General features: G+C 41.7%; 1 protein-coding gene across 2 annotated transcripts; it reads right to left on the reverse strand.

Moving 5' to 3' along the window:
* Positions 1-142: 142 nt before the first annotated feature.
* LOC100698705 (uncharacterized) lies at positions 143-16,830 on the reverse strand. Of its 2 annotated transcripts, none has more exons than XM_019346073.2 (24): positions 16,596-16,830; positions 16,285-16,371; positions 15,891-16,014; positions 15,709-15,811; positions 14,903-15,010; positions 14,699-14,815; positions 13,042-13,202; positions 12,441-12,587; positions 12,111-12,213; positions 11,527-11,655; positions 11,173-11,355; positions 10,461-10,714; positions 8,438-9,280; positions 7,814-7,904; positions 7,622-7,729; positions 5,222-5,833; positions 4,397-5,092; positions 3,924-4,046; positions 3,509-3,637; positions 2,246-2,438; positions 1,987-2,111; positions 1,665-1,855; positions 1,401-1,534; positions 143-1,304 (listed from the first exon to the last, which is right to left on the reverse strand). In XM_019346073.2, the coding sequence occupies exons 1-24, from the start codon at positions 16,648-16,650 to the stop codon at positions 1,072-1,074; spliced, it is 5,049 nt and encodes a 1,682-aa protein (XP_019201618.1). In that variant the 5' UTR covers positions 16,651-16,830; the 3' UTR covers positions 143-1,071. The 2 variants fall into 2 exon arrangements, with proteins under 2 accessions (XP_019201618.1, XP_013120046.1); XM_013264592.3 differs by having other exon boundaries at positions 14,903-15,016.
* Between the last annotated feature and the right edge of the window lie 965 nt (positions 16,831-17,795).

Below are 17,795 nucleotides of genomic sequence, written 5' to 3' on the forward strand. Positions count from 1 at the left end.
GATCAGTTGTGCAAGAATGCATGTAAAACACAGTGGTCCCCTACAAAACAAAACAAACAAAAAAAAACAAAAACAAAAAAAAAAAAAAAAAAAAACAACAAAAAAAAAAAAAAAAAAAAACAACAAAAAAAAAAACAACAACAACACAACCCTCACTGAAATGACACCACACTGAAAAAGATATAGAGTTCACAATGTACCAGAGCAACACGTGCAACGAGGTCTGAGAAGAACCAACAACGACCTCAGGAAAAACTCATGTACACTGCACCCATCTGATGAGTATTAGGAGCCACTCCATTCAAGGGATTCTGCACAGAAAAGAATTTTTTTTAAAAAACAAAACAAATATATTCTGTCATGTGTTATAATGACAATCTGAGTCATATTATAACGAGCCACTACAACGAAAATTTGGTATTACCTAAAGAAATCATTAAAAGTTGCATTGTGACAAATCCCTTATTGCAGAAGATTTAAGAATAAATTCTGCAGAGCTCTTAATACTCAACATTCAGTGCTCAAAGAATCACAGCAGGTTACAGCTGGACCACCATGTGTAAAACAAAGTATCATGATTCACATAAAAAGCAAAAAACCAATAAATAAGGTTTTTGACAATATCAGATTAATGGACAATTTAAAGCTGGCACATCAAAATTTCTTCATGTTTCTCAACTGCGTATTCTGGAAACAAAGACAGACATGAATTAAAGGGCAGCTTCAGTTCCAGCCCCTTAATCACAGAACATGAATATATTTAGGCTCAAGTTCTTGGGACACAGAAATTTAGAATTTAAGACACACTTAGAGGTTTTATAGTGATAGCAACAACAATAGTAAGGATGGGAACGTTTAGATCAACTTCCTTATTGCCGTGTTAGTGGGCTGTATAGGAAGTGCATAAGGTGTAAGCAGGAAACCTCCACTAAAGAACAGGGGAGAGAAAATTAAGAAAAACAAAACAAAAGATTCCACAGAGAGGGACAACGGAGGGACAACAGCTGAGTCCCGTTGGCTCAGCAGCCAGTGGCACTGTTGATGAAATGAGCCATCAACCTTTCAGTCGTTTCAGAAGCACTTCCTGAAGACTATCTGCGGTCCATACTCCTCGTATTCTTCCCGACCGATCCATGCAGAGGTAAAGGTGGGCATATTTGCCAACACTGCTCCTCCTCTCCACACTGAGGAGTCTCTATCTTTGGGGCTGGTTACACAAACACTGCCCCCCATGTCTGAGGGCAGCAGGCCTTTGATTTCATCCTGCAGTCGCTCAGGCAGGCCGGGCAGCAGAGTGTTCCCACCTTCAGGAAGAGAGGACAAAACAAATAGAAGCAGAATTTGGAAAACCATTGTACTTCAGATTGTAGTGCAACACCTTACCAAGAACCAAATGTTACCTGAAAGTACAATGTTTCCCAGGAAGCAGCGCCTCAGGTCAATGTCTGTGCTGAGGATTGACCTGTAGATGCTTTCGTGCATCCCATAATGGTCCCGTCCAATCAGCTCAGGTTTGAACAGAATCTCAGGTGCCCTAGATGAAAAGGGGGTACACTCTGCTAAAGAGTCTGTGCTATACAACAAGCAAGGTGACCGCAAGATCATTTCTAAGACTTAAGTGTTGGTAAACAGCAGGAAGCAGCCCCCCACCCCACCAGCATTACCTGAACCTCTCTGTGCCGAGGGTAATAATCTGCCCATCTGGCATGGTGTAATGCATCTCTCTGCAGGATGACTGCCCCCGACTTAGCTCATCTTCATAGTTGAGAGCGACACAGCAACACTTCTCCTTCATCTCCCTCACTATCTCCTCCTCTGCTGTGGTACGCATGCACACTCCTTGTTCCCGGAGAAGCTTAAAGCACAAGCACAGCAAGCTGGTTTTGCCTCATCTTTAAACTAAATTAGGAACCATCCAGGGATTATGCCTTCCAAGCAATCAATAACATAGCTCCTACACTGGGCATTAACAGAAGTGCTGAATACCTTTTTAAGATGCAGTGTAACATCTAATCCAGCCAGGGGAAAGCGTTGCACAGCATGAGGTAGACAGTATCCCTCAAACACAGGTACACTGTGGCTCACTCCATCCCCAGAGTCAAACACCACACCTATATCAAATACACACAAGTAGGATCATAGGATCAGATTTGAGTGGTTTAAATACACCAAGCTGAACAAAGTCTTCAGACAAGCCATCATCCGTGTGCATCAATCAGTGCGTGAAGACGAGCGACTACAGTACCAGTGGTTCTTCCTGCTGCGTAGAGCGCTAGCACTGCTTGCATGGCTACATAGGTGAAAGGCACGTTGAAACACTCAAACATGATCTCAACCGCGTGCTGCCGATTCTTCAGGGGGTTCATGGCTGCTTCAGTCAAAAGAACTGGGTGATCTTCTGGTTCCACGCGCAGCTGCTGGAACGTATGATGCCAGATCTAAGAGACAAAAAGTCAAGCACCAAGAGTAAATGAGCTTTTGAACAACCACCAATACTTTATTTCTCTTGAGGGAAGCATGTTAATGGGTGGGGAAGTTGCAAAGTGGGTGAGCTCTCAAAACACAGACATTCAAACTAGACTAATCCACAGGGACAAATAGGCCTGCAGCTGCCCTCTGAGCCTCAGGAACATATTCCTGCCTGTGAAGTGAGGCTTTTCACAGCATCAACGCATATACACTGTATGACCAATGATGGGATAAAACCAGGGTATTTGCTGAACGGATTTATTATATTTGAGACTTGAACATAAGAGAGAACCATTTGTGCCTTTCCAGTTTGCCGGAAAGTTTCAAGCAGCAGAGACTGTATGATAGATAAGCAAATGTACCTGTAACGATCAAGTATATAATAACCTATAATAAGGCTAAACTTTTGCAACCTTTAAGGCCGTACCGACTCTCCCACATGCCAATAGCAATTTTATTTATACAGCACATATTATTACGTGTAAACTCACTGCGTTTAAAACAGCAGATAAAAATACTGACGGCCACCATCGTTACCACTCAGCCTCCTACCAGTTACCTCATTCTCAAGTTACTGTGTTCACAAAGCTGGGTGTACACGCCACCCGCAGGCCTGACACGATGACAACAATACCCCTCTCAGCCTTTTACGGCTTAGGGGTAAAAATATTAAAACTAGTGCAGCAGCAAAACAAAGCAGCATATGAAGTGTAAAGTTTTCCTGTCCATTTATGGATATATGCACACCAGGACCACAATAACATGTTTTTAAACTGAATGTACCATTACACATTTTCCTCACATGTCAAGTACTACAAACAAAAAGGCTTTAGGCCGTGCCTCTTTCAAACTAAGCCTCATATTGCTTGAAAAGACATCCAACATCTTCAGCCAGCTGGGTCTGTGGAACAGCTGTAACCTGTAGACAGTAATCTATTTCCAGACGACACATCAATATACTTAACATTTAAGTACTAAAAGGGAATGATTCCGACATGCATGTTTCATTTTCCAGTTATTATGCAAACACGAGTCTCACCTTTTCCATTTCATCCCAGTTGTGAATGATTCCATTCTTTATGGGGTGCTTTAGAGTCAGAACCCCTCTCATGTGTTCTGCATCGTGACCAATGTAGGCCTCTCTTTCAAGGTTACCATTCAGTACTTCCTGCAAAGACAGGAGAAAAGAAACAAAATATAACCACACTTAAAATCCCCATAGTTTTCCTTATAGCTCAAAGTAGCTGTAGGCAGATGCCAACCAACTCTATAAAACACCCACCATGAGGCTGCTGTAATGAACAGACAAAGAATGCAAAGACCAAGGCAATTTCTAGAATACATTTACTGAAAATATTTTGAAAAGAAACACTCCACAAATATGTTCAAACATGTAGGGGCCAACCTGAGGGACATGAGTTAAAATCAAAGCATCTAACAACGAATGTACTTACCTCATACTTTGGCACCCCAATTATTGTGGGGAATATAATGCTTGGTAGGTCTTGATCTGCAAATCCTGCCTTTATCAAACCAGAGCCTGTATCCAGTACAATCGGACTCTTGAAATCTGCAATCTAGACACACACACACACACACACACACACACACACTTTTAAAATCAATTTCAAAGAGGTTCAAAAGCACTGAAATGATCTTTTAAGTTAATCTTGTGAATACAACTTTATTTGTTTTCAATTCTGGCCACTCAGCACTTTAGTTTATAAGCCACATTTTAGTCATACATTCAAAGTATATGTGCACTCAGTTACACATGGCACACAGCAATTTAAAAGCTTGGGGTTGGAAGAAAGCTTTCATAAGAACTAAAAACTAATGTTGACGTTAGGCTTTTAAATACGAGATGTACTTGATGTTCTTAATGAAGACAAAAAGGTGACAGCTGAAGCAGGATGTGCCCACGTACCTCTGTCATGGGGCTATAAAACTGGATCTGACTTTCAGGTGACCCAGAGATTCTCAGAGCCTCAGAGCTCTGAACGCCATCTGGTAGCTTTTCATTTGGTTCGTCTCTTCCACTTGGGTCAAACTCTAGAGGCTGATCAGCAGTCACTTGGGATACAGACTCTTCAAGTTGGTGGTCATCTGCAGGAGATGAAGTGTGGATTTCCTCCGCTGACTGCACATGTAGTTTGAGTAAAGATGTGGACATCTTTTCATTTTTAGTCATTATTTCAGACGAGCACTGTAATGATGCCCAACAGTTCTCTGGGGGTACATGGTTATCGTCTTCATGTTGTGTTACATTTGGACTGGAAACCAAGCTGTGGCTGGTGTCTGGAGGCACGTTCTCTGGCAGCTCTTCAAGTACTTTATCTTGTAGATGAAGCTGGCCTTCATCTACAAAATAATGACCTCGATCTAAGGACACCTCTGCGGAGTGAGGTGTTTCGAGTTCAGCATGGCCTTCATTCACAAGAAGCAAAGACTTTCTTGGCTTAGTTACAGGGGGAAGGAGTGATTTTCCACCTGGGTCAAAGGTGCCATCATCTACCCTCATTTCAGGGATTAAAGATGCTTCTGGACTGCATAAACTAGCAGATCTGGCCAATTCATTCCCATCGATGTATTGCGATTGGACACCTGCCTCTTCTGAGGGTTCCTGCAAATCAAAAACATTGTTCAAGGTAGTTTTGTAATATACTGACAGACCAATTGTACAACCACTAGCATCTTGACACTGGGAAAGTGGCAATTGAGCTACATCTTGTGGTGAAGCCCCTTTGGTTACCTTAAGGTCTGAAACATCTTGAATAATTTCAGTCACGCGTGTATTCTCAGACCCATCCGTGGCAAGGCTGGTGACTGATCTTCCAGAACCATTTGGAAAGAGATCGCAGAGCGCTCGATCATCATGTTCTTTTCTAGGCCTTTCAGTTATAGAACATTTTTTAAACTTTTCATCAATATCCTCATTCTGTTTCGCTTTAAACTCTTTTTCTATACTCCTCTCCAGCTCCTCTACCTCCCTCTTCTCCTTTTCCAGCTGCAAATGTGAAGCCTCCCTCTCATTGCGTGAAGTCAGTAACACATTTGTAGGTTTGCTCTCCAAGAGCTCAGTGTTGAGTTTCTCTTTACTGCATCGAAACTTGTTGATCTGCAAGTTCTCTTCCATGATTAACCCGTCCAGGATATGAACCTTTCTCAGTTCCAAAAGCAGGTCTGGCCTGCTGTCAGATACTTCAGATACCACTGGAGCTTCACTGTAGAGCCCATTCGCAGCAGCTTTAGTTTCACGTGCAGACCCAGCCGACACGAGGTCAATGAAACCGTCAGATTCTGCAGAATCAAGGCAGTCATCGAAACAAAGAACACCAGCTTCAGCCAGCTTGCAGGACGACATCTTAAAAGAATAAGAAGAAAAAAAAAAAAAATATAGTGAATACCAAGGGACCATAAAACAAGCTGACAAACCTACTGTGACATTACCCACTGGTTTCTAGGCTTCCCTTCAGGCAAACTGAGCTTTTCCATTCTGGCCATCACCTACCCATTTTTTGGAACCAGTGGCAAATTAAACATGGGTTAAAGGGTTGAACAGATAAGACTCAGATTGATATCAGGCTTTAACAGGGGCTGATATCTGCTCAATTTTGGAATTCTTTTCAGAACAACCATCAGCACAATAATTATAAAGAGTGAGTTAGATATTAACAAGCTAAAGATTTCTTATTAAATACAAATGTCAGTAAAGTTATTTGAATCAAAGTCTATTTGAGTCAGACATTTTATAAGACAAACCCCAGCATGTCTGGCAGAGCCACCTGTCAGCCTCTGATGATGAGGATTTAGCCATTTCAACATAGCACAGTACTTTGCAAATTACAGGGGAAAAATATTTTAGCCAAAACCAGAAACAAGCTTGTTTCACTACTTGAAACAAGCTCAATACAACCAGGCTACAAAGGAGATACTAGCAGCAAGAGTAAAGAAATTGCTCAATTGGACATGCAAGTTGAACTTGCTAGTCGCGCTCCATGGGACAGGGAGAGACAGGTAGTACAACAACAACAACAACAACAACCACCACGCCCCCCCCCAGCTCTGTGAAGAAAAAAAAAAAAAAAAAAAAAAAAAGTATTTGCCTCACTATACTTCCCACTGAAGTGGGAATCATGATGTTAAGCATTTTAACCTATATACTCCATTTGTGTTGACCCATCTACTTTTATATAACGTGTTATTCTTTTCTAATGTGCAGTTTTGGCAATTTTATGGTCATTTGAGGGGTCCACCTGGTGATTATTATGAATCATGGCTGAAGTTGGAGAAAACCAATAACTACTGAATTAATTTTTTTTATTTTGGGTTCATAAAAATATCAAGTAGATTAATTACTTCTTACATAAAAGGCTGGCATAACAGATCTGTCAAAAAGGAGAGTAATTAGGATGAATATAAATCTGAAAAGAATACCCTGAAAGCTGTGCAACTCATGGGTTGTACTTCATAGGAGTAGTCAGAGGCTCCTCAACCTAAAAAGGATCTAGGAGTTCTCTTACTTTAGTCTGTCACTTTTTTTTTTCCTGTCTCCTTTTCTCTAGCTTTCTGCTACGTGTGCATATGCTTAAGGCTCTAAACCCTGGGGTTGCTTTGCGTTGTGTTGTCTTGTTATTCTGTGTGTAGTGATGTGCTGCTTTGTTTTTGCATGACTGTTCAATAAACTCTGCTCTTTTTCAGAGGATCTTATTTAGTCCTTTGATATAAAAACATAAAAACAAACTGCAAGTGTTTTTTTGATCATCTGAACGTAGATGGTCTGTGGGAATGACAGAAGAGGAGACGCTGCAGAGAGGCGTGTAAGACTGCAACTTTGGTTCCCGTTTTGGATCGTTTACTAAATTTGGCCAGATTTCCCAGAAATGAGAGTTGCTCCCAAAGTGGGATAAATCCCATCTCTCCTAACATGACCAGGTTTCCCCAATTGTTTATGAACCACACATCATTTTCACATTTTGTCCATCTTCCTCTTACAGTCGAAAGGCATGCCTGGACCTGTGCCTTGTGTAACTTACCTCTTATTTCATGCCATAGAGGCATAGAGTAACTGAAACAAACTGATGTTAAAAAGTAAGATCGGAAATTAAAAGAATCTGTAACAAAGAACTGATCTGCTGGATGCTTTACCTACCATATCAAGCTGGTCCTCACCGTCACACAGTCGCCAGATACCCTGCCTGTCCTCTGTCCTCAGCAGTGCATCTAGCACAGCTTCCTGAGCCAGAACATTTTCCTCCTCCTGCAAAATAAAAACTTGTTCCATTCTGTCCAGAAGTCACAACAACCAGCACTGTCTTCATTTCTCAAATGATCCACCTCTCACCTCTAAGATTTCATCAGCCTTGTCCAAGATCTTCTCCACTTCCCTCAGACCTTCCTCTTCCTTCACATCCCAGTCCTTCATGGACAACGCACTGGAAAGTCGGGAGGGGAAATAAAATAAGGCATTAGGCAATTCTTCAATTTGCCTTTTCCCAGTTTACCATCCTTCCTTCAACTCTTTCATCTTACCCTCATCATTTGCTGCCATAAGGAATCAAAGTAGACAATACAGTGTCTGTATGTTATGATGAAACTTAACAGCAGGTGCCACTGTAGGGATTTTACTGGTTCAGAATGCAGTTTGGCAGGTGACCAGTCCTCATCATAAATTGCAATAAGTCAGAGTCCCCTTATGTGACAAATCTAATTATTTTGTCATTTGTGACCAACTATTAACAACAACAACAAAAAAAAATATATATATAATAATAATAATAATAATAATAATAATAATAATAATAATAATAATAATAATACTGTGTAACAACTGAAATTTCAATACCACTGCTGAAATTTCTTTGAGAATTGCCATAGTATAGGAAAAACCCCACAGGGCATCAATGACACACTGTAGGACAAGCAACATACTGATCGGCATTTTGACATTTGAAGCCAAACAAATTACCTATTATCGTCGTCATCATCTTGATTTTGGTCATGGAGGTCATAAGAATCCCAGAGCAGAGTAGGAACCCCCTCTATGGAACAGATGGACTGGTCTTTTCCTTCAATAACGGTGCTGGAGAGAACACTGCAAATGGGACTTAGTTCAGGATGTTCCACACAACTTTGTGGATGTAAAATCCAGTCCCTGCTCTGTGATCCTTTAGGTTCTGTGCTCCTTAAAACCTCCGGTGTAGGCTGAATTTGAGACCTGCTAGCCTGGGTGCCATTGAGATGCTCATCTGAAGAATTGTGAACAACTTTTTGAGGTGCTGGATTTTGTGTACTGCTGACAGTGTAAGAGTTTTCCAAATCCTCTACCGGCAAGCTAAGCCAGGGGTTACTGGACACGGCAGCTACGGGCTTTACTTTGATCTCAAATTCATTGAGCAAATCAGCTTTAGGAGAGTTTCCTATAGAGCCCAAGTCATGCTCCTCTCTGTGATCCCTACAATCTGAAACACTGGAAATAATGTCATGGATTTGAGGCGGGCTTGAGGCAGGTATCGCAAAGTCTCTGGTTGCAGCAAACGGGGAGGGCGGTTTGCCCGTAGCTGACACCAACCCTGAACCTCCGGTCAAGGGAGATGTTCCAAAGACATGGGCAGCGTCTTTACCACCTTTACATTTAGCGAGGTTTGACTCTGAAACATGGTGTGGCACAGGTTTTGACGTGGTAGAATCAGCAGATAAGAGATTCACATGGTTGCCCCTCAGTAACTCATACTGCCACTGTAGGGCCATCTGGAGTTGTTCGACAGCCACCGGTCCTGAAGAGCCTAGAAGTTTCCTCAGTGTCAAGCACCTGACGAATAAAAGAAATAAATAGAAAATGAAATAACGGCATCAGAATAAATAAATAAATAAATAAATAAAAATAAATAATGTGGCAAACTGGCGTGGCAGTGCTGCTCAGCCAAACTGTCAAGTGTCGTTGATATACTGACTATTTGGGTTGAATGGGTGATGGGGATCAAACTAATTGAGCAGCCATAGGCTACAAACGCTGATCAGCTGATTAAATCAATTTCAAGTATTACTCCATCTGCTAAAGGAGCAAAAAAGAAGAAAAAAAGAAAACAAGAAAACAACAAACACCACACCACACAAGGCTGGAATAAAACCAGTTAAATTGCCATCATCCACCAAACTTGCATTTGATTGCTGAATCAGTTGTTCAACTGAAGATAAAAATATAGATCACACAACAGACACATAACTTGGAGATGTGATATTTTACCCAGCAAAGGCTCATTTTGGCGATTCTGAGTCCAAGTGAAGCCTCTAAATTCTGGGACATTTCACCTTTCAAAAAGTCACTCAAGGGTCAACAAAAAATAAACTAAACAAATGAATGAATGTTTGTTCCTCGTAAATGAATTAAAAGGTTAAACTTTGATAGAAATTTATTTCATTTCAGTTACACAAGTCTCTTTATGATTTTCATGATTGTGGCTTGTAACTGGTGCAAATCACAAATTCAGCAGCTCAAATTAGAATACTTCATTCAAGTTTGAGTAAATTACTATTCAAAAAGAAAGTTGATTCATAGCATCATAGCAGGTCAAATTCTCCAAGTAAGGAGCTGCACTTGAGTGCTTCATTTTTTACCCTTCCTACAAGAGGACACATTGGATGAGCTTTTATGAAAGGACAACATACTTATACATATTCAGTTTTTACCAAGTCTGCTTTCTGGAAGAGGACCAAGCTTGCTGCTAACAGCCCATAAATGACTTTTGGCAACAGCAGTGGTTGACATGTCTGATGTCTCAGGAAGCTGTGTCTACTTTGCAACAAATTTGCTTTTGCACAAACTGCAAGAAAGTTGATCATTGATGGCCACACACAACACACACACACACACACACACACACACACACACACACACACCTTATTTGCTTGCACTCAAGGTATGACTTTGTACACAACAATCTGCACTTTCTGTAGAAATGGAAAAACCCGTTTAAAATAAATCAAGTCACCTTTGAGACATCCGTTTCCCCGTCTGCTGGATCTCATCATCCGGGATTGCACTAGCCAAATGAGACAGATGGAGCAGCTCCTCCATTTCTGGAGGGGGATTGTTCTTCAGAAAAGTGGACAGCCTCCATCTCCACCCAGGCATCATCCCCCAGTTCTTCTGCTGCAGATGGATGGAGGCAGCCTCTTCACGAACACCCGACAGGAGCTCCTGGAGGAAGTTCTGGCAAAGGACCTGACTGTACCAGCAGCTGGCCTAAACAGGTAAACAGCATAATTTTCTGCTATTCTTGGGGATGGGGCCAATTTATTTTAGACAGCAGTAACCAGGTATGGCAATAACAAAGTTAGACTCACAAATTTTTGATCAACATCATCTTTAAGTAGTTAAAAAGCATTTGCCCTTGAAATTAAAAATGCACACCGGCTGCCACTAGACAGCACAGGATGATAGAAAAATGTTAGTAAGTTGGATGATAGGTCAGTGTGATTTGAAAGAGGATGTCTGGCACACATGGTGTGAAAAATATAAAAATTACTGTCAGTGATTACAGTCAGTAAAGGTATTTTTGTTGTTTTGTTTTTTTAATGTAGCGAGCATTACCTAACAACAGTAAGACAAAAAGCTGTTGATGGTTAGCTTAGGTTCCAAAACAAAAGTTCTTCCAATGAATCACTTGGTATTACCGCATCTGTAAGTTTTCCACAACTTGCCTTGCTGTAGTAGCGATGGTAGCTGGAAACTGCTCTGAGGGTTTGGAGAATCACGTTCACGGCAGAGTCAAGTTTGTCCTTCAGCCTCTCCAGATCTGCAGCCCAGCTCCCCGTGGGCTGACTGTCCAAGGGCAGAATCTCTGCTGAAGTCTGGATTACGTCTTCAGCCCAGCGAACAAGTGCCTGGTAGGTGAGAGGTAACCTTTACTTCAAGCATTAGTTAACAGCATCCGTAACACAATTAGCAACACTAATGTTACAAACAACTAGGATTTAACTGAACCGTGGTGTAATCTAATCGAGGTCGATCTATGTTGCAAGGTAAGATTCATAACATGCAAGCTAAAGCCATACCATAGCAGGAGTGTGAATGGATGCTTCAAATTCAGACACCAGAATCACAGCTTTTGTAGGGTCCTTGGCAATCTCTACTTTGAAGGGCCGGATCTTCTCTCGAAGAAGAGTTTCAATCTTCTCAGAAACCTGTAAGCAAGCGACAAGAAAACCAACATCCAGCTGCCTTTAGCTGTGGATCGGTTGTTCTTCCCCATTTATTGGGAGAGCTGATAATTTTCTTCAACTGGTCACTCAAAGTAGTTTTCCATAAACACTGAGCCGTTTATACTAACGCGATTATCTGTACTTTTATCTAGTTCTGTACTTAGCTGCACGCCCAAGGCCATTTTTAAAACACGAGAACTGCACCCTTCGCAATTCACAATCAGAAAATGATTTAATAGTTCATATTTTAAGGTTATCCAAACGTACAAAGCCACATTTGTCCTGTGGATATTCAGTTTTGTGGTCAAACATTTCCCACTCTGCTCAAACCAAAACAGCCCGAGTAAAGTGACTCAGGTCATTTAGGTTTTGGTTTAGAGCAGTAGGTTTAAAACAATTTAAAGGAAACCTTTACATGTGGACTCTGTTAGACCCACCTGCAGCGCATTATCACGCAACTGGAACACACGTAGCCTTAAGTGAGCTTTAGAAAACAGCTGCTGCCACAGCAACTCCACTTTTTCCACAGCAGCAGTTATCCTGTAATTAAATGGCACAGTGAGCGACATCAACTCTTAAAAATGTCCAATACGGTTTCTTAGAGTAGCAAAAAACATTAATCTTGGATAACCCTTAGTCATACTGGCATTTTGCTTTAGCTGATGTGAAATGGGATCATTACAAAAGTGCTGTATGGACTTTTTGGTGGATTAAGATAAAGAACCCATTTTCATGACTTGACACTGAGATCTGGCTGCCTGCAGTACCTGCTGTGGTTCTGGAGCATATCGAAGGCCATCTGAGTGAAGAGGGCAGTTCCAGCCATGTCCTGGAAGCACGGCTCCCTGTCAGGCCAACGCAGCTTCCCCACCAAGCTCTCACAGTTCCTCAGTAGCTGATCCAGCCCCAACTCCCTGATCACATTATACATGTGGGACAGTAAGCTTTAATGTTCACCTGTGAAACGCCCCTGTTAGATTGGTCAGAAGCTGCCAACACCACCTCTTTCATCTGAACGTGCAGGGGTAACCCCGAGTTAACTTGATAACCAGCTTTCTGATACGGTTTATCCTGATCGACAGTGTTGGAGTAAGTCACTTCAGATAACAGAAAGATACCCACAGCACGTTGAATGAGTTTCCTAGTATAGGGCCCGAATTAGCAACTAGAGCACATTATTTACAAGAAATAACAAGTGTTACACCAAACAAGCATCTGCGCACATCCCCCTCTGCTGTCCTGCTGCTATAAGGTTTATATTTCAGTGAATATTTGATTGACAAAAATATTGCAGACAAGAAGGTGCCACACCCTTTTTTAGACTGCAGCTACTTGATAAGATCATAAACAAGAAGTGGCAAATCTGACCTCCTGAGCTGCTGAAACTTGGCTTCAGTGCTGAAGCAGAATTGCCGGAGCTCGCTGACGGTGGTGGGCAGTGAAAGCCTGGACAGAGCCTGCAGTGCAGAGATGCATGAAGGCAGCCGCTGGACTACAGACACAAACTCCTGGACAAACGCATCGATCTCCTGCAGGAAGCAGCATGAGTGAGAGTTACAAGATCATCAACATGCATCTCTGTGCACACAGGATTTCACAATATGGGACTTTACTACTGTTTATTTTAGACAGCTTTAAGGTAAGCATGGGTTTAAGTTAACCAAATCCCAATTCAGTCTATGGGGATTGTATCCCAAGTAGTATCCTAAATAGGTTTCCCCACAGGCAAAGAGGTGCCACAGTTAACAGTCATGGCCCAGCTGAATATGACTGAATGGATAATTAATGGAAAGAGGGCTCCTTTCAATGGCTAATAAGATCAGCTCATTATGCAAGGCATTTGCACAAGCTTCATGGAGGTGACCAATAAGAGGTGCTGGCTGCTTAAACAGATCTCTGCATCTATGCTCGCAATAAATATTCAATGGATTCTGACCTATTGTTAGTTATTAGTGGATTACCAGAGAGACCGTTTCTCACAATATAACAAATTAGTTAGAATGGTTGGCTCAAAGTTGGTTGGGGCAGACAATCAGCAACATAATCACTCATTAAAAAAGAAGAAAAAAAAAAAGAAAGTATCCTTAAACACTGACCCTTCAGCTGCTTTTCCAGCTTATTCCTATGACCAAAAGCTTTGGAAAGGAAACATGACTACATCTTCATATATCTAAATAACATGCAGGACAGACATTCATTTCTTTATCTTACTCCTACCTCTTTATAGACGCAGACATTACAAGTAGAAAAGCTCATGTTAAATTCCATATTTGTAGCTACCTTTGCTACAGTTGCCACATGACAAGTTGTTCCCCAGAGAAGCAGCAGCATTTTAATACGGGTTCTTCACCTGAGGTGTTTCTCTTCCTTCAGCTGCTCCCTTTTCGGCTCAGAATTGTCATCTGTATCAATTTTATTCTGTCACTAGTATTGTCTTCTGTCACCCCAACCCTCTCATTACATCCATGAATCTTCTGAGGTCTTCCTCTTTTCCTTCTGCTTGGCGGTTCGATCTTCATCATCCTCTGTATAATTTACCCACTATCCCTCCTCTGCACATGTCCAAACCATCTCAGCCGTCTCTCTGATGGACTCATTTCTAAGCATCTGATTTTCATTCCTCTTCTGACACTCCTAACTTCCTAATACAGTACCACATTTTGGCACCTTATCATATACTTTGTGTAGATCCACAATTACACAGTGAAGTGCCTTCAAAACCTCTCCATCAATAATCTCAAAGCAAATATCATCTGTAGTACCCTTTCTCAGCATGCTGCTGTTCACAGCAACTCCTTCATATTTTCATTGTATGGCTCATCAACTGCACATCACACTCCTCCATTCCTCTGGCACACTTACTCTTTGGGATTGTGTCCATCTGGTTAAAGTCCACTCCCTCTCTCCCATACATAACCACAGATATGTCATCAAGACCACAGGCCCTTACCCTCTGTATCCTCTTCACAGTGATTTTCCTACACTTTCTAAATGAAACTGGTCTCCCAGAAAGCAGTATCGCTACCTTAATGAAGGCAACCCAGCTCTGATGACGGTACATGAGGTATCCACCCAGTGACCATGGTAGCTGGCTTCGATCAATGTAGTTCTGGAGCTCTGGGATTTCTCTCAGAAGGACCCTCTACAAAATGTTTATAAAAGGAGATCAGAACTGCTCACTTAAGTTAAATCTAAACAAAGTCTGTGCATAACAGTTTGATATACTAACTTTGAAAGAAGCAGAATAATCCTTCGATGGAGCCAGCAGCTTCAGCATTAGCTTCTCAAGATCCTTTTTTTTGGGCTGAAGGATGTACACAGTGTGGACTGTGCGCTTCTGTAGCTTTAAAAAAAATAAATAAAAAAAATAATAGGAAAAGAAAAATTTGCACCAACAATTATTCTTTGTTTTCCTCAATGAAAACACATGGTTGCTCATACGGCACTCAATCACACGCCATCCACAGTTTTAAAAATGGCTTCATTGGTTAAGTAAACGCAAACATCTCTGAAACCCTTTGCCTCATCTTCAATTCTTCAGGCATTAGATTCATGCAACCTTTCCCCAATTTAACTCTTCAACAGCAACAACACATAAAATGTAAAAATGTATCGCTAAATGAAGACCTCCATTCTGGATTTCTACATTTTTGTCCTTCCACAGGTTAGACAGCTGACGTCTAGACAATATTTCATTATTATTTGGGAATCAAATTCTTCAGAGTACTTTGGGGTCTATACTTTGATCACAAAAAAGTAAATAATACAGTTCATATTCATCACAATTCAACAGCAGCCTGCTGGGTAATATGTGAATTTACATCAGTCCAGTTTTGTCATGTGGGACTTGAACCTTCATTGCACTGGTAGTGAGACCTGGGTGCAGCACGGCTATTCAGTCCTGCCACCATATGAGCTGCAAACACCAGCTGCCTAAAAGCATTTCAGCATAGAACTTCAGCCTAAAAAAAGTAAACCATCATCTTGAAAAGGTCTCACAATGTAGCCACACACTCCACTTCATCATAACAATACCTCAAGCAGCAGTAGAGACTCGACAATGAAACTGATGGTAGAGAGTGAGGCATCCCTCAGATCAGCCACGACCGACACCATGCTCTGCTTTTCCTGTTTCTTACTGTCAGAGAGAAAGAGTCCAAACATCAGTGTACACACAAACACAGTGCAAAAAAACGTGTTTGTTGAATTCCACCTACTTGTGCTGATACTGAAAGTAACTTATGAAGTCCACCACTTCAGCTTTGCTGAGGCCTGAGGAGAGTTTGTATTGCCCATCCACTGGGAACATAACCAGAGGGCAACCATGTTGATCAAAAGTACCTAAAAAGCCAGATAAACCCATTATGTGCACATTTTAGGGATCCAGAAGGGAAATAAAATGAAAGAGGCCTAGACATCCAGTCCGAGTTAAAGACATTTTCATGTGGCTGCCAGTTTTGCCAAAATAAATGAAACATTTAAAGAGAATTGTGAGCATCACCAGGAGTGGAGGAGTTCTAAAGCCTTCACGCAAGCTCTCTTACGTCTCACACTTTCAAACATTTATGAATACACCAGGCACATGATACACAAATGTGGGTTAATAGCTACCAGGGAATAACACCGCTCCGGAGCTGAGCACATGATCCGCAGGCAGGGTCGGGGAGGGAGCACTCTCCTGCAGCGGCTCCAGGACGTCTGAAAGGTTTGGGAAGAAATTATTTTTATTGGCTCACACGCGAAAACTCCAACAGTCCATGATATCTGGCAGCCGGAGGAACCGCTCCAGCAAATTCCTCAGCTCCACACAAAAAGTTGGCTAAAAAAAAAGTTCATCAGTGCTTCAGTCATGAACCCAGCGAGGTGTCTGTGTGCTGTGGCTCCATGGGAGCAGCACTGACCGACACTGGTCTCTTTCCTACCTTCTGCGCGTCTGCTTATCGGAGATTCTCCACTCGTGGCTCGTTTCCAGGACATATTTGCGCCTCAAGCGAATTCTTCTGTGTGTCTCCGAACCGGACTCGACACTGAGAAGTTCTACTGCGGTGCAGCAAAACAAAGACGGATTAACCCCGGCTGCTCCCTGCCTCTTTCCGCCATCTCACAGCCACTCCAATCCACCTGACTGAATCAGCTCCAATGACTGAGGGCTGCTCGCTTCTTTTATAAACCAGGAGGGCGGAGGAAACGCCGAGAAGGACGGCCAAAAAGTGAGGCCCACCAACCGACTCTGCTAAACACTCAAGTCATTATTATATACAGCACTAAGCCCCTGAGAAATATTTGTTTGAAGTTAACGTTTCTTGTTTCATAATGGCAAGAGACACAAAATAAACTGCAAACAGATCCGACAGAGACAGTCAGAGCTTACTCAGATACAATATAACTCCAAAAAAATGACCACAAAGAGACACTGTCAAAAAGACACACAATAAAGAGACACCAAAAGACCTCAAATAGACAAAAAAAAAAAAAAAAAAATCATTCAGAGACACAAAATAACAAAACTATTAACTTCAGAGCATCCAGTTCTAAATTTTTGTTGCACAACATTCCCATCCCTCTTCATATTCTGTACAAATACTAATGTGAAAGCTGGATCAGCAGATACAATATGTTTCATCAATTTGAGGCTTGAACTGAAACTATTTACCTCCATACAGCAGGCCACTAATGCCTCAAGTGTTTCCTTTTGTGTAAGAACAAGTTCCAGTGTTCCTCACTTGACTGGTCTGACTGCATGTCTCATGATAGGCAGTGTTTGTTTAGCTTCACGGTAAAGCTAAACAACAACATTCAACTATGCAGTTTCTGGAGACATTGCAGTGGGATTGGTGCTATGGCCAATCCCACTGCAATGTGTATGACCAAGTTTCTTGGTCATACACAGAAGTAAAGGTAAGTAGTATTGGTATTAGCAATGATAGGAGGACAGAAACTTCAGTCTTTCTGTACTTTCCTGAAGTGATATAGTTCACCTTGCTTTTGGTTAACTGCTGTTAGAGTTAAACTTGTAGCTCCAATCTGCAGTGCACTGGCATTACATGAATATGGGTCAGGGGTAATGTAGTGAATAATATATGTTATGGACCCATATGCTTTCTCTGTAGAATCTGAAAAGA

The sequence above is a fragment of the Oreochromis niloticus genome, linkage group LG15 (assembly GCF_001858045.2).
Source record: "Oreochromis niloticus isolate F11D_XX linkage group LG15, O_niloticus_UMD_NMBU, whole genome shotgun sequence".
NCBI lineage: Eukaryota > Metazoa > Chordata > Actinopteri > Cichliformes > Cichlidae > Oreochromis > Oreochromis niloticus.